The sequence below is a fragment of the Mizuhopecten yessoensis genome, unplaced genomic scaffold, assembly GCF_002113885.1.
Source record: "Mizuhopecten yessoensis strain PY_sf001 unplaced genomic scaffold, ASM211388v2 scaffold5193, whole genome shotgun sequence".
NCBI lineage: Eukaryota > Metazoa > Mollusca > Bivalvia > Pectinida > Pectinidae > Mizuhopecten > Mizuhopecten yessoensis.
Genome location: NW_018405926.1, coordinates 1,333,157 through 1,355,730, shown reverse-complemented (window position 1 = coordinate 1,355,730; position 22,574 = coordinate 1,333,157). Strand labels below are relative to the sequence as shown.

Below are 22,574 nucleotides of genomic sequence, written 5' to 3'. Positions count from 1 at the left end.
AAAAATGTCCTATTCTACAAACGTTTTCCACAAATAGAATTGTTGTTAAACAAAAACACAATAAAAAAGAACAAAAGTTGTAGGGATCGAACTCGAGATTTATACACTGCCCGTCGAAAAACAAAATTAGCTCAGATATAGAAATCTTCATCACGATAACTACTGATGCAGTGGTGCCCTTTCAGTAGTTGATTATTCAGGGTTATATTTTATTCAGAGTGAATTGCAATCTAACATCTCGGTTGTTTACGGGAAGGAACAGTCGTGTTATGTCGTTCCACACCTTGCAAAGTGTGCGTGACTGGTGAACCGTGGCGGCTGGTATTTATTCTCCAATTGGTATTTATTTAAACCAAGGAGCGCATTGGTTTGAGTCGGTTAATGACCTCAACCTGGGATTTCATCTGAATACAACCCAGAGATTCGCGCTAACGCCCTCATCTCTGGGTTGTATTCAGAAGAAATCCCAGGTTTCGGTCATTATCCTTTGATGGGATGTAAAATGTAATCCTTTAAAAACTAAATCAGTTATATTGATAGTATACACCCGCCACTTCAATTTGCCGACACAGAAATTACTACTTCTGACTCGCATAAACACATGCAGCAAGCCTATTCAAAATATATATGAGAAAGCCTTCCAGAGATTAAATATTTTAAAATACCTAAAACATAAAATTGATAGAAAATCCCTTATTGCAATTTGTATTGCCTTTATCACACCGTTACTTGAATATGCTGATGTTATCTGTGATAACTGCTCACAACAAGCCAAAAACCTTCTTGAATCTACACAAATTGGGGCTGCAAGAATAATAACTGGTCTACGGAAGAGAACATGGCATGAAAAATTATACAATGAGCATAAATATATACTTATATACTTATGTATGAAATATTGCATAGCAACAGCCCTTTCTTATGTGTCTGACATTATTAATCCATTTTGAAATATTATTGATGAGCAAAGATACCCATTCACACTCAGATCCTTCAATCCGCCAATATACCACAGTGAAAATTACTTCAACATTTTTTTCCCTTACATGTTCCGTAAATTTTAATGACTTAAGAAATAGAATTATAAATGCACCTTCCCTTAAAATATTTAAAAGGCTGATAGCTATGGATACACATAACAATGATACTAATTCTGCATTCTTTAAAAAGTATGGTAATAGACATGATAATACAATACTGTGCCAATACAGATATCGAGCAAGTCAGCTTAACTATGACCTATATAGGGATCATTTAAAAGATTCCCTAACTTGTAGATGTGGATATGGATTTGAAACATCGTATCATTTCTTCTTTATATGTCCAGCTAACAATGTGCAGAGAGAAATACTCAGAGAATCACTTCATTATCAACATCAATTTAATATCAATATATTATTAAAAGGGTCAAATGAGTTCGCAGATGATATGAATAAAAATATCCTTGATAATGTAAGAAAATTCATTAAAAAAACCAAAACTCTGACATGATTACTTAGTTAATAATAGTGAAATGCCTTGTATACACACATTATCAGTAATTATGATTATATTGAAAATAATAATTGTATAATTATACTTGTTCGTATCACTGTGGTATATGTATGCAGACATATACATACATATAGGAACATGTACATAGGTATACACGAATAGTAAGATCCCCTTGTGATACAGCCAGTGAGGATATATAGCGTTTCATTCCTATATATATGTCCACAGTTGTATCACAACTCTAGTAACTTCATCCCTGCAAGGACTTTGACATTACCATATTTAATCATCATGTATGAGAATACCTCGAAAGTGCTCAAGCTTCAACTATCTGTGGTCAAGGTCAAGGTCACGACCATTATTTATTGGCCTATACTATATGTATATCTTGTCACCTAGAGAGTTCATCCATAGGTAGAATTTGAATAGGTTTCATATACTGGCCATGCATAAGAAGACCGGAAGGAGTTTGTGTTTCATAAGGTCAAGGTCAAGGTCGTCATCACTACTTATAGAAAGTAAAGTATGACAACAGGTTACTTACAATACATTAGAAGTGCTATGTACATACGCCAACAGGTGAGAGGATTTGTACTAAATGTGATATACCTTGCTGTCAGAGTAATATTTTTCAACTAATTAATCTTATTTGGGACTACTCACGATATGCCGATAAGGTACATGTTCATGCATATGTAATGACCAATACTAATTGTAGTTAACTATATACTAGTATATATGCCAAGTTGGTATGTGCCCTTACATAGATGATGAATGATTATATTTTTGAAGTTATATTTCAGTAATTGTAGATGTCTCAGTTGGTATGTGTACATGCACTGGTATTGAATATGATAATATATACTTCGGAACTGTGCACTTTGATGAACACTGATGACTTGTGAGAAACATAGTGAATGGAAATATTTATAAAATCTCATTTCCTTTATATTGTTTGGATTTCGTCCAGCGTAAACATTGAAGACATAACATGCTCTTTTTACATGTGCGGCTGGGAGCTATGTGTTCAATCAATTCCTGTGTGGAAGACTAGGGCGAAGCTCGGGGGTTGATTTGGCACTTATCCCTCAGCTGCATTTGTTTATATCAGCATGTATTAAACTACTATATCATTGCAAAATTTAAAATCAAATTACAAAAAAGTATAATAAGTCAAATGTCAAAATATATGATAAACTTAATCTTATGGAAATAACTTAATATAGGCTTCAAGCCTCATGTTTAATCCAATTGATCATGATTATCAATAAAATTTGCTGAAATTGAGATTTACTGACACAAATTCTAATAAGAAAACGAGCATGCCTTCCATTAATATTAACGGTTGCCTTTACACGCCAAAAGACGGATTCTCCACCATGTGATAGAGCTTTTGTGGCACACAGTTTATAAGTTTGGGGAATTAGCTCAAACATGCATCAACAGCATCAGCAACAAATCTTCTTCTCCGACATTTTTATTTCAAGGCGTGATTAACTTACAAAAACAAGTTAAATTCCGGAACTCCGGTAAGATTATAAAATAAGAAACGGAATGCGGTTAACGTACGAAATACATATTCGTAAACAATTAGTGATTATTTCCACTTGGACATCCACTCTGTATCCCCGTAATAATACATGTACACCACATGTGAGAAAATCATGTCGATTCAATGAAAATATTACTCCATAATGAAGACGTGTGTTTTTAATCATATAAACAATGGTTTCTCTATTCTCTGTTGCATTGCAAGTTGATTTTCCCGTGTCTACGCTGAAAAGTGTCAAATTCGGGGCATGCCGTCCTAACAGCATGGTGCCGGAAATCGATCCAAAGTAAACGTATTGTCGTAAACAATTGACGACGACTGCTTTATTTGCAATATACACCATTTTCGTTGAAACGAATATTTGATTATTGTAAATAAAGAAATATTTTGTGTTTTTAGTTGTTATTGTTTTTATGCAATTTGATTTCACCGCACGACTTGCGAGGCATGTGATTGTCACTTAATCGTAATTTACATAGCGCGGCAAAATAGTATGAGGCTTATGGGCCAAAATGTAACGCAACTTCTTGATTCAAAATAGGTAAATCATGACTATTAATATCACTTCTTTCATCTTATTGACTGTTACATTACGATATCGTTGGCTAGAATTAAGTATAACAATAGTTCTTATAGTTCTTGCTCGAAGTTATTTGAAAGTGAAAGTAGAATTTACTTACTGATCATTACGACGACAAAATGAAATATTTTTTTCAACAAGCTGGTATTAATGACAATTAACAAATGATTTAAATTATAACTTCATCAATTTGCATTAATATCTTATCAGGTTTCCACATTAAGCTATGTCTGATGATTATAGGGCATCTCACTTACGGTTCAGACAACCTAAAAACGATCGAAAACAGCTTAATCGCGTTTTTTTGTAATATATCGTTTATTATCTTTATTTTTCTCTAGCAAATAGAATATCATTGTAAGCGGGTTCAACTGTGCTGTTATTATTTATTTTTGACAGAATTTCGGACATCGCACTTGCCAAATATATTTCAAATGTTGCATGTGGTCAGGTAATATGTTTTTAATATTTTGGGCAAAAGTTTATTGAATTGTCGGGGGCTTGAAATCTCTAAGCACTCATCCCTTCGATAGCCGATTGGCACTCATATTATTGTACTATGCCGACTGCATCATTGAGTATCTTGACGTGTGAACTGAATGTTTTTGTAAAGATTGCGGGGCAAGGTGCGTACTCTGAATCAGTGAATAACATGTGAATTTGTTCCGACATAGATAGTGTGCAATATAAATGAAACTCCAGAATGATATTGTGTATCAAGCCCAAGCTTGTAAAAAGCAAATATATAGTCCACGTCTCTGACGCACTGTTATCTTGATGTTGAAGTCAATATCTTATGTTTTGTGTTCATTGCGAGCGTAGCAAGCTTATCTGATTTTAATATTTTCATTTCTTGAGTAATGATTCTGTAACTGTGAGTGTATTACACTGTCCACGCAATATCTGTCCCCTCCCCTCTAACATGTTTATAAACTCGGTGTTGAACTTCCCCAGCATCAATTAAATTGGTCAGCGAACCATGATAGAGACGTTTGTACCTGTAAGGTCAGTGGTCAGTAGTAATAACAGGGTACAAGTGTTAAATTTAAAAGTTTTTAATCCGAGAATCTTTTTCTTACATGATAGATAAACTGGTAGTTTTTTTCTGGTGAAAATTGAAATACATGTAAATAATACAAAAAATAATTAGTAATATATTCATGATTCATTCCGCTCTGGCATTTTACTTAAAAAAAAGCAAGTTGGGAAAGTACAAGGTGGCTAATATTGCTAACCTAGGTCGATAAAACCATGTATCGACCGAAATCACCATGCTACAATAGTTTTATTATTTTAATTGATTTTTTCAAAATTGAAGAAAAAATTGTAAAAAAATATAGTTCTCCAATTTTTTTTAGTCACAAATATTAAAATCAACTAAACAAAAATATCTGAATTTTTTTTTTTTTAATTAAATATCTGCAATAATCATTTAAATATCTGCAATAATCATTTAAATATCTGCAATAATCGTTGCGTTTGTCTTTGATAGGCAGTATCAAGCATCCAAGTGACTTCAGTGTTAATCTTGATCATTACTGTATTTGTCTCTCATGGGGTGTTAATCAAGCATCTAAATGACTTCACAAAAAAATTACACTTGTTCTACCAACTTTTTTGAACACCTGCAAACCACTCAGGTTTATAACTACTTTTACAGGTGGTCACATGATGTTGTTTCAGCCAATCAGAGTCAACCCAAAATCAATTAAAATAATAATCTATGTTTCAGATTACATGCGTAGCAAAATAAACTGGAATGGTAACACCTGTCCGAAAAAAAACCTGGATCCGCCCCTGGTCAGTGCTAAAGAAAATATGATAAAAACTGTTGAATATGAAACAAGGATGACTAATAAAAATGACTGTTAAATATTATATCAAATAATAAACTTCATAACAATGAAAACAACCAAAACATTAAATGATGTATTCTTTCTTGTATTTCAGGCAACACAGGAAGATTTGGAAGATGTAAATCAATCCAAACAACAACTGGATTGAAACTGAAGATAATATTATCTGCAATAACGATTTAACACGTGATCATTACATGGACTGCATGATTGCCAGACATCGTATACATGCTGTGCAGTTGTGGCCCAAATGGATTCAAAAGTGTCCATCAAAGCCATTTTGATAGATACACTGGGAATACATGATCTCTCATCAAAAACTCGAAATTTTCCTTGATGGAGACCTCCATTCTAATTGAGGCCATAGCTCCCTCATATATACTCCCCACCTCGTCACTTTCCTCATTGGTTGGTGTATTTTGCAATAGTTCATGGGGCTCCCTTTATGAGTATCGAGCCTCGTATTGGTATGTCCTGGAATCAGAACTTTATTTTATGTTACAACCAAAATTAAAATCCAAATATGTTAAAGTTGAAAATTGCCACGTATTTGAAGAAATATATCTAAATGAGGACAGTAATGAAGGATGGGGGACTTTCCGATAAACAAATTCTGTGAGATGTATTTGCTGAAGAGAGCCCTCACCCCAACCCTGGTCTGAACCGTCCACGACCACTGGCATTACTGTTTGTGTATGAAATACTTGTATAAATACACATACATGCAATACGCTATGGTGTAGTCCCATGAACATACTTGTATAACTTACAGAGCAGTATTAAACCACAAGAGGCTTGACAATCTGTATATAATATAATAACACAGCATGTAACTGTCCATGGAAGTTTACCTGGCAAGTCTAGTACATTTCACATGATGTGCAATTAGCAAGCAATAGTTGAGCTTAATTGACCCTCAACTTGGAAAAGTTTGGGGACTGTGATTAATTGTTGCCTCAGCACATTTCATGATAGCACCCAATACACTTGACTGACTTAATGTAGAATGGATTCCATGTTATACCCCTAGTTTCCATACGTAAGAACATAATATTTTGAATGTCAGAAAAATTTGAACTCAAGATAAGCCTACACTATTTTTTGTATAAAAATTGATAACTGAAGTTTGATGTGATTCATGTATTACAATATTTATTTACAGTGAGATTGTTGTTTTATGACACAATGTTAATTAGTCCCCCACCGGTCCCCGGATAGGGGATATAGAAATTGATTTAAGTTTCATGCTGTTACCATTAACATAATCATACGAAGAGGTGTATACTGACATATGACCCATGGCAAAATCCTAGTTGACCTAAAGACATTTGTAACACATGTGCACTGTTGATGGTCTGTAGAAGATATATGTTTCACCCTCTACCAATAGGCATTAAGGCGATATTGCAACAGTCATATAATTATTCATTCGGAAGTCAACTCTATATTTATCGCAGAAGCAGAGCCCAAAGCTTCTTGAAGCAGTACTTACTGTTGGTCCTCGGAGGAAAATACATTTCAGACTTTATCCAACACAGACATTAAATAAGAGTAAATATTCGTTCACATCATTTTCAGCAAATTTAAACGGTGTTTATCCAGTATCTCAACTGACTGTATTGTGTTCTTTTTTCCTAACATGTTATATATATAACTATGGAAATATTGCAACATCAAGGAAACATGTGTCTGGGGAACTCTCAGTACTTTGATTATTCAATAAAGATGGCATACATCAATGTTAACTCACCGTTTAGACAGATATGTCTTGATGCTTTAATTTGGTATTTTTTCTTGATTTGATACTTATTTCGTTTTAGCATATTTTGATATACATGTATTTGTCAAGCTTTCTGTGTTTATGCAACAATTGAAGAAAAAAATGTAACCGCTGCTTTAATGTCTACACGTCAAGCAAACGTGTGTGTTATATCAAGGATTAAAATCAGTAACATAACAAAAGAAAGCAATTTAGTAATCATAGTCCGGGAGGAAACATCAAGAACTTATATCTTTTGCAGTTTCAGAAGAAGCATCTCAAAATGGCCATCACATCAGCCAATTATTACTCAACTTATTCATCAGGAAATTAGAACAATACGAGACTTCGTAATTTACGCAGACATCTAAGAATGACTACTATTTGGACTATACATATTTAAATATACACCGTAATATGCCCACACACGTACATGTACCATATGTTTAGTGCAAATGTTTTGAAATTTAATACACAACAGAAAGGAGTTAAAAGAGTTGAAATATCACGAGGGAAGCAGCCTTAATGAAAGAACAATTTCCCTTGACACTTACAAGATGGTTCATGTATGCAATGGTACATCCGATAAGACATCTACTTAACAGAAATCATTATGCGTTTATAATTGTCGTATTTGGCAAGTCAAATTTTAAATCAAATATATTATATTTTCACGTTAACATGTACATATAATCTCTTTACGCAGCATTTCACATTTGAAAGGTCATCGACAAAAGATCGTTCCCTAATTTGGGTAAAACATTTGAAATGGCAATATATGGACAACATGTGCTAGATCATGTGATCATCACGTGATTGCCAATGTCAATAGTTTCTGATGTACCAACGTAGGTGTACAGTAATACTTATACTAGAATAAAGCATAAAAGACCATGTTTATTATGTACATTCAAATTTGTTGTTAATTTTTGATTCATGTTCTGTGATTGCTCAAAAGTAGCACATGTGACCGACAAACAGCTTTAAATATTAGCATGAATGGATGTTGTTCCATGGAAATACTAATTAAGAATTTCGAAATCCCTATTTTTCAATAAGCCTTATTCGTTCGAGTTTTCTCCCTTTGCAAAACCCAAACTCACTGTCGAAAAGTTGCTAAATCTGCAATTTATCATTCTTTTTATCATTTAAATATTTGTCTTATTGTTTATTATCATAGCTATTAGAAATTTTGAAAATAAATAAGTTTAAACTTCATTTTCACAATAGTGCCGCATGGACGATATCAATCTGACAACGCTCAAACTGACAGGGTATTTCGATGTCCCATATGGGTCTGCACACAGCGACCAAATATTGGCGATGTAGGAAATTAATCTGGATTATTTTAACATAAGAAAGTATGAACCGAGGTTTATTTATTTGCAAACTTATTCATGGATTTCCATGAACATGACAAACGCAGCATATAGGCATAATACTAGGCCTATGTCGCATATAGTTAACCAGAGACTACAACAACCAAACCCCAAATAACGCGAAGATTGAATTACGATATATAATGTTATACAAACGACATACAATGAAACTTCTTTCATATTATATATCCGAGAATGATCAATGAAAAAAACCCCGCAAAGAGTGTAGCTTATACACTTCCTGTCCTAATGACGTTGCGATCTCACACCAAATTACTACACGAGGTTTATGAATGAAAGAAATTGTTGGTAATTTAAATGATGTAATTGGTATTTCTTACAATCGATAGTTATTTGGAACAATAGGGTTTGAATCTGAATTTTTCCAATGTTCATGCAAGTTTGAACAGGTAAACTTTACTAANCCCCCCCCCGTCCATACTTGCATGAACACTGGAAAAATCAAGATTCAACCCCTATATATTTAAGCTAAGATGAAATATCTGATACTGTTTACCACATATCGAACAGTCACTGAACCACACTTCGGACACAATGGATACAAGTAACAAAAGAATCATGAACTAAATCTGATTGTCCATAGCACCTCACAAACAACACACAGCTGATGAAGTAAGTTATGGTTCCAATTCCACCTTCTATACGGAACAATTGAAAGGATAATCCGGTGTACTGGTCATTCTGAAAGATAATAACTATGAAGTTAGTATTATATCAAAATATTTTTACGGTTAATTGTTTTGAACTATTTTCGTCATAAAACAATACTACTATAAGAATCATACTATAAGAGAAAAACAAAGCATACATTTAAAAGAATATACATTGTATGTAATTGTCTCACACATTGATACGTTTAAAGGCACGTGAAGTCGGTTTAAGGTCGCTGTCTATATACACTCCTGCGATGTTGCAACACACATTCAATAGGTTTTGCAATAGGTATCAATGGAAAAGGAAAGTAAACAGCAATTCATCGAATCTCAGCACCTGAAAAAAGGTCATCCAGCTGACTGCAGTTAAAAACTTGTTTTGTAGCTGGAAAGGTATGGTTGTCACTTTGACATCAACTTGTTCCATGATTGTAAACGAATAGTTCTGGCTGTAGACATCCTGGTGTATGCAATGGCGATTGAATTTGATTGATTAAGTGTATGTGCTTTCCATTTCAGTGATTACTTACGTGACGTGCTTGTACATTCGGAAGCCCTTGTCAGTGCCTGCGATAGTGACCATATCTTCGGGGGAAAGATTGAAATTAAACGACTAAAATCAAAAGTGTATATTATTATTATTGATGCAGTGTAATTCATACGACATACTTGATCTATTATTAGGTAAAATCACATGTCCATGTCCTCCTTTTATGTTCATCTTTTTATGTACAATGTGGTAGACTCTGCTAGTGTTAACCAGTAGAGTTTGCCGCTAGGATCGCGAATTAGTCGTATAAGGATGAAACACCTGTTTGATGTAGGAATATATATTTTTTGCATACTTTATCACTTGCGTAATTTTAATGATGCAATTACATGTGAGTTTGTGTGTATGTTACCTTCATCTTATTTTTATATTTATTACCCTTGCAGTAGTAAAAGTTGTTTCTCCTGACAATTCGTATATCTCTAAGCAAATTATCTCCAAAACTGATATTTCTCAAACTATAAAATAAGGATACACGAGTATGTATCATTACATATCTTAGAACTATTAATAGTTACCATATAAGACATTATCACACATAGTTAATACGAGTGATACCATTGTCAAGATATTTTTTGATATATAGAAAGTGGAATTTGCGTTAGTATGCAGTGAACACGAAAATGGTTCTGTTGCAAAACTGTTTTTCATTCTCAGACTGTTTTATCTCAAAATATCAAAGTTTGTCATTTCATTCATATTCAAGCTGCAAAGCTTGTATTTAGACAGGAATATGGACCTGTTCCACCAAGTACCAGTACTAGTACCACCATTGCATACAAATGAGCATCTTTTACATCTAGAACAATCCCCGCTGTAACATCGAAGGGTGGCATCTAAGACAAGGGGGAGTTTTTCGCGCATGGTTTTTGTCTCTCCGCTACAATCCTTTGTGAGCTCTTTACAGACTAGGCTACACCGAGCTTTTATATCACGGCTAAGCACCTTTTGCGCTTCTATCTTTTCTTCTCTTGTTTTCATACCTGGGAACATGTCTGAGCTAAAATGTACACGCATACATTTTCTAAAGTGTGCTTGACCTAAATGGGTTGATTGGATATGCTAGTCGTTTCACATCCCACATGGATATAAATGCTTTATAAGCTGCGTCAAGACCTGCTACTGATCGCGCGTCCCCATCTGATGTAGCGTATCGTACAATAAGATCTTGCTGCTGGTATAGCTGCTCACCTACTAGCTTAGCAGCCTCAAATTCTGATAACGGTGTCCCCACCCCTATTGTGGCATTACAGTCTATATGGCCACCAGGACATTTTGCATCAAACCCTTTTCTGCGTAACCATTTACCTTTCCAGCATATTTGTGATTGGACAGCTATCCCTATACTGTAATTTTTGTCAGTGACATCCTCGCGAGTTATAAGTGCTAACTGTGTAGCACTTGTACCAGGTTTATTACAACAGGTTACTGTTGACCTATTGTACCTGCCATCAACTTGAACATTAACCATGTTAGGGTCTGCAGCTCCCCTCGACTCATTTATTTCTCTTACTTCCTGTGCTTTATTTGCCATATCCTCCTTATTTAATGTTATGATTGTTTCTGCTGCAATATTAGCATGTCTCTGCATACCGCTACGGCACGGGGGAACCAAATTCATAGCATTGAACAAACGCCGTGCCCCTGCTGGCCCCATAGGTGTTTCTTGGAGGTCGGCATACATTGTCAGATTTGGGCCAGCAGGATTTGGACCCCTTTTAGGGGATCGAATCTCTTTGTACATTTTTTTATTGTTAGACACCCAACCACATGTTTTGCACGTTACTTTAAATTTACATGTTACTCCTACTTTGACCTCTTTGTGAATGTCAACATCTGGATTGTCACACGTGTGTGACGAGACAATTGGCATAAGATCACTTATTTTCTCAGTATCTATTAGTCTGTTACCCTGATTTTGAACATCTGTATCTAACCTAGACCTTTTTCCCCTATTTTCATGAAGGTGTGATGCAACTTCTACCACTGGTTGTGATTTCTTGGGCCTAAGGAGCTTGACAATGCCAGGGTTACCCTCAGTGTCAGGAGTGCTAGGAAAGCTACAACCAGGACGCGTTACAGTGACTAAGGAATACATATCAGAACTCAGTCTCTTCCAGGTACCTGAGACATTTCCACTTGGAACTTTACTCACCCCATGCCCTGTAGTCTTGGTACCCTCATTATGTGGTGTATTACACTTTGTGAATACATTTTTCCTTCTCCTATACCTCCCCTTCATGGTCCTTTCAGGTCAAATATCCCTATCTTAATAACTGCAATACTCCATAACACCTATTTTTAGATAAATTGACTATACACACATATGTTCTTAATATTTACACCACTTAATAAGGATCACAAGCCCACAGGGACAGGATATCTCATCCCTATGTCACACTGGTATTGGCCCCTTGAGAGTTGGCGCTTGCTTATATTGCTATGTTTGACATGTATTTACTAAATAATTAATTGGGCTATAACGTTACAATAACATTTATTTTGTAGGGGGGAAGTCTCACTATACAATGGTTTAAAGTTAGACAGGCTGTGATGTCATATACAAAAGTTTTTACATGAAAATTGTAATTTTTGAAATTTCATAATTAAAAGTCCATTAAACTTTACTTCTTTAGACATTTGATAAAATGCATGTAAAGTGTGAAAGAGTACTAAATAAGCTTTAATTTGATATATGTTGTTGATATATTATTTGATAATTACTCGCCCAAAAGTCATTTATCTATGAGACCTCTCTGAAATCTTAGATGCAGAATACAGCACTGCCGTGGATTAGGGATAGGGGAACTAAAAATGAAAGAACTTTTTTTTATTTTTGTAGTAAATTTCACAATAATATTTGTAAATGCATGCCAAATGTAATGATAGAACAAAAAAAATATCTCCAAAAATCACATATATGCATGGCTAGGGAAATTCCAAGCTTATGTAGGACCTAGACCCAGGGCCGAGTTCATGTGTGTATGTAGTATGTAAGTGTGAGTGAAAGGGCTTCTCATCTGTAAATATTGCATCCTCACGTTAATAAATATTGTTTACAGTTTATTTGGATCTTATTATCTATTCTTTAGCCGACAGATTTCGTACGTTGTGACATACCGAACCTGGGTTGACAACATAGGGCGATGCGGGACTCGGGGACACACTAAATACAGATTAAGTGCGTGAATTGCCCGGAGCCCCGACTCGTCCTATTACAAACGGGTACCGTTGGCTCTCCCCGTTCAAGGTAGGAGAATCCTTGGTGGGGAGTAAAAGAACCGGAGTTGGTGTTAGAAAAAGGGGCGAATAGTGTAAAAGATGTGCATTGTTAGGTTGCCTCACAAGCGTCAGCTGTAGGGAATAGGGCTGGAGAGGCTATGATCGCTGGTTCGAGCCCCAGCAACGGCACTATCTTCGTCACTTTTCCTCGTTCTATTACATATAAGCCAAATCCGACCGTTGTTTTTCATAAGGAGACTCACTTGATGTTTATGTAGTAGAACTAGGGCAGTTATTTTCTCCTTTGAATACTTCCCAACTGCAATAATGATTCCGTAATGTACTCCTTGTGCTATCTTTTGACCATTTGGCAATACTTTGCTTCGTAGCTGACACCTATACCGATTTTTTCACACGGCTAGTCATTTTGTTTACAAATAAATGGTGTGCCACGCGCATACGTTAGTAGAGGGAAATCCTTGAACAAAACGTTGGTCAGACAGGTAGAAATCCCGATGATCATCTTAAAATTATTCATTTTTATGAATTTCTATCAGCCAAATCCGATCGTTATTTTCCATAAGGATCCTCACTTGATATGTTTATGTAGTATTTGAGGGGGAAAAGACAAAAAATATAAACACTTCACCGTGATGTCCCTTAAATAGATACTTAATTAATTCGTTTAGAAATAGGCCGACCCCAACAATATCTTACCCATGAAAGATGGCCAGCTTGACCATGATGGCGGAGTTGACTTTGAATGCGTCTGGAAGGTGAATTATATTTAAGCTGTCTGTTAGTTTTATACATAACTCTTGTATTGGCCATATTTTCATTGGTTCAGTCTGTGACTTTCAGTGGACAGTGTTTTATTCTCTTTTTCGAGATTGTCCAGACATATGGTATAACACAGTATAAGGGATCCCTGTCCCACTGCAGGCAAAATACTAGATATTCTACTGTGGTTGTTCGTATATACATGAGCACCACGATACAGCTTTGGCGTAATTGTGCAAAAGGTAGTTCAGGTGGCTAGAGTGACGGTATAAACATTTGATCTCAATAATTTAAATCCCTGTTTGTTTATTTGATTGTTTTTTACTCAAAACACTATTTTTGACTATATCTTGTATATTTTGTACTAAATATTTGTTCTCTTACGTCTCTCAAGGAATCAAACAACATAATTGCCGGATACTAGTTTCTTGTATATAGCGTCAATTTTAGGCAGGGTACATGTATCCTTGACAAATACTTTACATTTCTCATTATTCGTATTCGTATCGTATTGTTGACGAAGGAAATGCAAAGAGCATTGGCATATCAAAATTCAATGTTGCACAAGTGGAACGAATCATGAAGGTGGCACGTGTTAAACCATTGGTGAATCAGGTAAGAAAATGTACTCTTACGTGATAAACCAGTTGTGAATCAGGTAGGATTAAGAACTCTTACGCGTTAAACAATTGGTGAAACGGGTAAACAAATAATAACGCGTGATAAACAAGTGGTGAATCTGGTAGGACAATGCTCTGATGTGTTAAACCAGTGGTGAATCGGGTAGGATAAAGGTCGCAAATAAAATATCTATTCAGCGACCTGTTTATAGAGCATAAACGTAAATATGTTTAAAGCGACATTCGGTATATTCAGTATATTGCATTTTATTGCTTATGTTCTACATAACCTCTTTTTAGATATAATATTCTATTTTTCTGTTTTTGTTATTATTCGGACAAATCTGAGAATAATAATTTTGAGATCAAAGTTTGTTTAATTAGATTCAAATCGGTTTACTATTATTGAGTTTAACCGTAACTGGGTCGTTGTGAAACATATACATCCCCGGGCGCTTTGGAATAAAATCATCAAAAATGTCCTGCGCCATAATTGGCATGTTAATAGATCCAAAGATGAATTAAAACGGAATTAATCGGATCTGCCCGACACCATTCAACTTATAATTAATATGAATCGCTTTATGAGAACACTCTGAAAGCTTCATTAAACGAGAAAGATAAATACATGTATGCAAGTTTCCTGATGTATCAATCTGGTATTTACATCACTTTTTTTACAGGTTGAGTGCCGCGCCTACTTCCAACAGAATAAAATAGAAACTGCCATGAAGAAACATGACATAGTGATAATGGCCTACGGTTCACTTGGATCCCCCGGCAGTGCAGCAGTAAATACGTGAGTTTCTATATTCACACCCTAGCATAGAAACCAACATCAGAGAATAGATTTCTAGGTCTTTCTAGGACTTTTACATATCATTTTTGAAAAAAGGCTATATGATAAAGAACATTCCATGAGCCCTTTTTTAAGTTGGTTCAGTATTAATAGTAAAAAAAATATAAGAAAAAATGTTTCTTTTGTTTCTTAACTAAAAGTCTGAAAGCGCAATAGCAAAATTGAACTGTTCTCTCAGGAAAATAGCCATGGAATATACGTGCAAAAGAAGTAGATGACGCAATTTCATTCTTTAATTAAAAAATTCCAAGATGAAATAAACATAAAGAAAATGAACAACATGATTTGTAGCAGGAGAGTAAAAATAAAACGAGAGGAGGTGACTGTACACATGTCTGAGATGCACGACACGGATTGTAAACTGGTCCAGTCAAGCTATAATGATACATGTATATAAATAAAAGCGAAGGGATAACATCTAGATCAGAGGAATGTTCCAGTGGTTTGCCTGCAATGACTTAAATGGACAGTTCGTTACATTTTACACGTATATTTACATATTGCAAATACAATTTATTATATAAATCTTTGAGCTTTTTCGTTCAAAATATGACATTTATTCAATAGCCCTGATTTCATTTGTTCAAAGGTACTGACATACATGACGTACTTATTCAAATTCATGATGCCGATTATTTTAAAGGGAAAAGATCGGACCATTCACACATTAAGTAAATACAAATATAAAAAGAAACCAACTATAATTTTTTGAAGCCATTGTAAACCAAAGATTTTTCTCATTCGTGTTTTTTATTTAATATAGGAGGGTTGTGCATTGTATGGCTATCAACCATTTGATAAATGAAAAAAATCTCATTTCTTTTACAACACTGGTCGTACTTGAAATTGTTTGTACTTTGCATTAGTTTACACAGAGCAAACTAGACTGATATCCAGATCTTTCTAAATCTAAATGTGAATTATTTACTTTTTACAATGTAATTAACAAGTGTCTTTATAATAACATGATAAGAATTTTAAAGTGATGAAATAAAAACATCTGGGGCTATTATTTTTAAAAAGGTGTGAAAGTAGTAATGATTTGATTCTGCTATTAACTTACATATAAAATTTCGAGTTATTATGTTGATGTTTTTTAAAAGATCTCGACAAAGTTTATGAATATGTTGACATAATTTTGAATCGTATCATATTTGCCGATAATGTTTTATAACGTTGCTATTTTTATTCGATTTGTGTTTAAAAAACATGCAGAAACAACAATATTTGTGTGTGTATGTTATCTTAAATAGTTACCCGAATTTAACGTTTCGACAATTTTGGTAGGAAATGGAAAAACTTGTTGACGAAGGGAAGGCAAAGAGCATTGGAATATCAAACTTCAATTCTGCACAAGGGGAACGCATCATAAAGGTGGTACGTGGTAAACTAGTGTTGAATCAGGTAGGATAATGTACTCTTACGTGTTAAACCAATGGGGAACCTAGTAGGAAAATGATATCAGGTGTTAAACCAGTGGTGAATTAGGTAAGATAATGATGTCACGTGTTAAAGCAATGGTGAATCAGGTATGATAATACTCTCACCTGTTAAACAAGTAGTAAATCAGGTATGATAATGCTCTCATGTGTTAAACCAGTGGCAAGTCAGGTAGGATAGGATGACGCATGTTTTTGATTACATTAAACAACACAAGTAAATAATATGTATTAGTGTTACTTGTTTGTACACAACTCTAACAATTGATACCATGCTATGTTAGTTATCTTTTTTAATACATCGAAAAATGTTTTGAAGCACTCTTTTTAAAATAAGTGTTCGCGAAAAAGTAATTAAAAGGGGTAATTTGGCTTTATTTTATTTTGTTTTGTTTTGATTTTTGCGTTTTGCCATTTCTTTTTTATTGCTCTTTATACATAACACCGTCGCTGTGGTCAACTCACTTTTGTAAATTAAATAAATGTTTCTTCGCGATATAAAAACAGAAAATGAACTTTTGAAGGGCGGATATCTACTCTAATTGTTACTGCATGTTTGGAATAGACGACACCGTACATGTGTTTGGACTTAATTGCACAACATGTCGTTTTCTTCTTTGCCCTAACTGGAATACAGAGGCAGCCAAAAATAGATATACTGCGGGAGTTCTGTTTTATGTTTCTATTTTCATTTAGTCCCTACAGTTGGAGTGTCGCGCCTACTCTCCCAAAACAAAGCTGGAGGCTGCCTTAAAGAAAGATAATATATTGATAATGGCGTTTCCCCCGGCAATGCAGCATTACTTACGTAAATTTAAAAAGAAATTGGAGTATTTATTTTAATGCTTATTACGTGGATCGGGCATTTACTCAAACGCATGACCCAAAGGAGATTTATAAACATGGTGACAATAACGATCACATCTCTTCTAAAATAATAAAACGTTAATAAGAGTTTTGTTTCATGATCATCAATTGTATTTTTCACAATTGACTTTCCTGCCTATGAAATGTTTACTCCACAATTCTTATGCGCTACATGTAAACCTTCTCAAATATATAAAACAAAATGCGCTGAAGTGTCAACATTCAACTTTAATACTTACAATGTAATTCAAAATAGGAACAAAATACAGCAACAAAAATTAACAGAATGTTTAGACAAGGCGGCAAATCATGTTCTTAGGGAATGTTTCCGACACTACACGTATAACCCGGTATCTTGTCTTACATCAAATAGATAGAATCATACATGCACCATTTATTTAGGACAAATAAATATATTAATCACATAAGTGACCCAATTTACCAAAATACGGACATGTAATTAATATGGTTATACACACGTGTAATAAAGCCTAACGGTGCTGCGATTGGTCAAAACCGTGGGAACATATTCGTACGCAATTACTAGTACTTCTTCTTTTAGTATACCACATGAAACATTAACTGAATATCAATTTGGAATGTTACTTTGTCATAATTATTTTCTTTACATTTAAAAATTTTCATTATCAACAAAAAACATTAACTACTTTGCACTGCGCGGAACGACAATACTACGATCAGAGTTCTTTGGTCTCGCCCTGTATAGAGTCAGCTGTTATAACATAATTGTGTGTAAAGTTTAATTTCAACTTATAAATGTTATGTGATAAATTAAATATTACATTCGTATTAAAGACTTATATCAAATTATTGAACGATTTTAATAAAATCAACATGACATGGACACGAATCTAATACCTTCTATATCTTTTAAGAGTAAACATTGACAACTCATAGCTTGTTATCATATAATGAAGACCATAAAAGGTGAAGTTAAGACATATATATATACAGAATAGACCAGAGAGGCGAATCATCTCTATTGCTGTTAGGTGTTTACGAGTAAAATATACCGACATTGCCTCCGGGCCACAGCTATTCAAGCAATGAACGACTTCGGACTTGAGGCCCGTCACATTATGATTCTGTTTGGACACAAAGCTAGTCCGCCGTTCGGTCATATAACCGTTCTTGCTCCACAACACAGAGGGAAACGTTATCCACAGCATTGTCAGCCATCGCCAATGGCAATTTACGTGTTGATCAGCTGTCGATCGCTGGACGTCCACCTTTGCACTCAGACGGTATCCAGAACACTTACGGGTATCACAAGTGCCTCACAATATCGCGGGACATCGCACAAATGTGTAATGGCCACTCGCCATCGGTTCTTCGCGATAGTGGTCACGAACCTTTGATCACCTAAACGTCCGGCTGGGTAGTCCCCGTGACATCAACTTGCACATCAGAGAACTTTGTAATGACACAGGGCACTTCATCCACCAACCGATCTTCATTTACATCAGCAGGATTTCTGGCAAACAGCACATTCCACGGCTGTACATTCAACTTTAAATGAGCTTTGCCCACCGCCGATGGGTGCTCGGCCGACGAATGCCCTGGATGGTTACTATGTTGACCGTTGTTTGAAATAGTGCGGACATAAACATTTACTAAATATATAATTAGCGGTGTTAAATGCGAAAAAAAACCCATGAAATACGATCAACTTTGAAAAATGAAAGGAATATCAAGTTTTGTTTATTATGAGATTATAGTAGTTTTTTTTCGTTTTAACAAATCAGCTGATCGGCGTAAGTCGAACGTTTGAAATTTGTGTGTAGGCTGGAGTTCTGGCTGTTCCTGGTTTTCTGTCCGATACTGATATTAAAAATATTAAATTAACAAAACGTGTTGCAACTTTTTTTATTTTAGTTCATCGTAACGTAAACATATGATTTGAACGAGGTAATTTTTTCCTGTACATTAAGGCTATGAAAAGCAGTAGCTGCTCTACATATCCTGAATATCAATCTAAGACAAGACATGACATATGGAATTGAAGACAGGGTAAGTGATATGTAAGACAGAGAATAAAATATGGAAATTATTTAGAACAGGGCATAATACATGTTAGAAAGGGCATGAAATATTGATATTTTCGCAAGGCATTTCGTGAAAGGGGATAAGCTATGTAACACGATGCATGGAATATGTAATTTGTGTGTTAGACATATCATGTAATACAAATGTATGTAAGACACGGAAATATATATTGTTGATATACGACAGAGTATTAAATATGGGAATTATTTAGGAAAGGGCTTAAAATATTTTAGACAGGGCATGAATCAAAGTATATGTTTGTATGACGTGGTATGAAATATCGAATATGTATGGATTGTGTGAAATATGGTACATGTTTATAAGAAGGATATCGGATATGCAAGACCGGGCAATGAATATGTAAAATGTAAATTACAATTAGCATTGAATATGTAAAATATGGAAAGAAATATTGCTTATGTAGACAGGCCCATGAAATATGGAATATTTACGTAAGCCATGGCTTGAAACATATGAATACTTAATACGTACCTAAGACAGGACATGAACTATGGAATATATATGTAAGATATTGCATTAAATTCATACATGTCCATTTATTTGGGGGAAAATTGACAAGAGTGTCTAAGTACATGTACCTCCCTAGAACAACCATCTCTTAAGAGGCTCATCATTTAGATATATATATATATATGTATATTTATTTCAGGTTTTCGATGTCGAGCTTTCTGCAGAAGACATGGACACGATCGGAGGGATTGATAAAGGGATAAGAATATTCCGCCCGAGCATGTAAGTATATTTCATAATGAGGCACACAACAATGGGTATTTTATATTCTGGTGATATAGATGTATAGATTTTCCGTTACTTTAAAAAAGTCGAGGATTAACTAAATAAGAAAACATGGCAAAAATCATTATTTATTATACCTTAAACATATGTTCAACATTAAAAAAATGTGTTTTGTCTTTCAGAATGGCCGACGTACCTGACTACCCGTTCAAAAGTCCTGTATAGATCGAAAGGGATCTTAGACATTTTACATCAGCATTGTATCGTTCGTGGTTTGCCCTTTTCATACTGCTTACGCTACGTAGTACAAATGTTTTATAGTTCGATCTTTAATTCAACATTTCCTTTAAATGTCTAAAGTCAGTATTGTGATCTAGTGGTTAGGAATGTCATGTTTATATTATCTTAGGTCCGTTGTGATACATTTCCCCTTACCAGCACGAGAGCCCCAATATCTGTACCATACAAGAGTTCCAAGTGACTGAAGCGGACTATAGCAATATCCTCTCTACAGTGTATAGCATTGACTTATCTAGATGTTGTAATAATTCATTCCAGCATGTCCCAATGTATTATTCTATTTTCTAGCAATAAAATGTCTATTTCCCGTGTCATAGGGAAGCATGCTCGTTTGTTCCCTGGTAATAATCATGTTTCACCAGGGCGGCGCACGATGAATCTTGTGGAACCACAAAATCATGTTTCCCTTCAACATGTGTAATAAAGGACTAATAATGTTCTCATATCAAAATTCTATCATATAGATTTTATCACCTTTTAAAATCGTTTACGAAAAACGACAAGTTCCATACGGTTTATTTTGATCTTGTGATATCATATTTCGAATATGAACTTTTTTTGTCACCGTCATAACTGTGATCAGATATATTTACAAGACATTTCATTGGCTATTGCATTTATTCATTTGCGTAAACGTATGTTTAGGATATAATTATTTACGTATTGTTCAACGTATATTAATAAAAACCTCTCCGTCATCTATTCATACTCTTGTTTGCCTTGATGATTTTTCTTTTTCTGCGGACAATTTTCTTTTTCTATTCGTATTTCCTGTTTCAAAAACTATGGGGATCTAAAATCTATCTTTCCTTTAGAAAAACTACGATATTGTGTTATAGCGGCCCATTTGTCATGTCTTGTTGTTTTTTCATGAGTTTTAAGTTTCAATCTAGGAAATTGATGATAACTATTATTGAGGGATGGATATCGCTGAGTTTATACATACACACTTAAAATTTAACAGAAAAACATTGTGAAATAAGGCCCAATGGAAAACAATTAAACTGGATGGTCCTGCTTGATTTGTTACGTAAAAAATGTTCGCCCAGTCGGTTGGTCAATTGGGTACCGGGTGATCGAAAACCGAACAAGCCTTGTGCCGGTGTCTTGTTACTCTATCATGTAGCGAAGAACGTACGCCGGGCGGTAATTTCGCCTTTCACGTATAATGACTATTTGTTACATGTTGTCGTATCAATATTTGCTTTAAATGTCGATTCGCCATCATCAAGGAGGGCTACTATAAGGTTAAATTTAACAATACGAAACCATCATACATAGACCCCTCCCCCATTGCTTGTTTCGTTGAATTTCCTGTCGTTTAAGATTGTTTGTAGGCTATTGCATCCTATGAATGATTGGCAAATACTTTGAGTTATCTCCCCTCCCACGTGCTTTTAAAAACCCCGACAGAGCGGGGTCTATAGAAATATAGACCCCGGCAAGATATCCAAAGAGTGTTACGTGTTACAAATAAGAAGGGTGACAAAAAAAATGGTTTGTACAATTCTTATCCGTGTTTATATCTATATGTTGCGATACAGGTCCTCATATCATCAATAAACTATTTGTCACTATGATTTACTGCAACAACGAAACCTTCTTTTTAAAGAATGTGAAGTGGTGTATTGGTGGGACCTGGGGATATTTCTAGGCTAGGCGATTAGGTGCCGTAGGTTGTAGGTTCGAGGCCTGGACATGGTACGAGTCATTAAATTGTCTTTCGACACTTGTGATTCCATGTCAAAACAGCGACCGCATCTACCCTTGTTTATATTGTATACCGAAACCACGAAGACAAACAACTTTTTCAAATGTCA

At 34.9% G+C, this 22,574-nt stretch overlaps 1 protein-coding gene across 1 annotated transcript; it reads left to right on the top strand.

Annotated features, from left to right (window-relative positions):
• Nucleotides 1-14,425: 14,425 nt before the first annotated feature.
• Nucleotides 14,426-17,607, top strand: LOC110450364 (alcohol dehydrogenase [NADP(+)] A-like). The gene is made up of 4 exons (XM_021497843.1): nucleotides 14,426-14,461; nucleotides 15,150-15,257; nucleotides 16,613-16,729; nucleotides 17,461-17,607. Exons 1-4 carry the CDS (start codon nucleotides 14,426-14,428, stop codon nucleotides 17,605-17,607), a joined length of 408 nt encoding a protein of 135 aa, XP_021353518.1.
• Nucleotides 17,608-22,574: the final 4,967 nt, after the last annotated feature.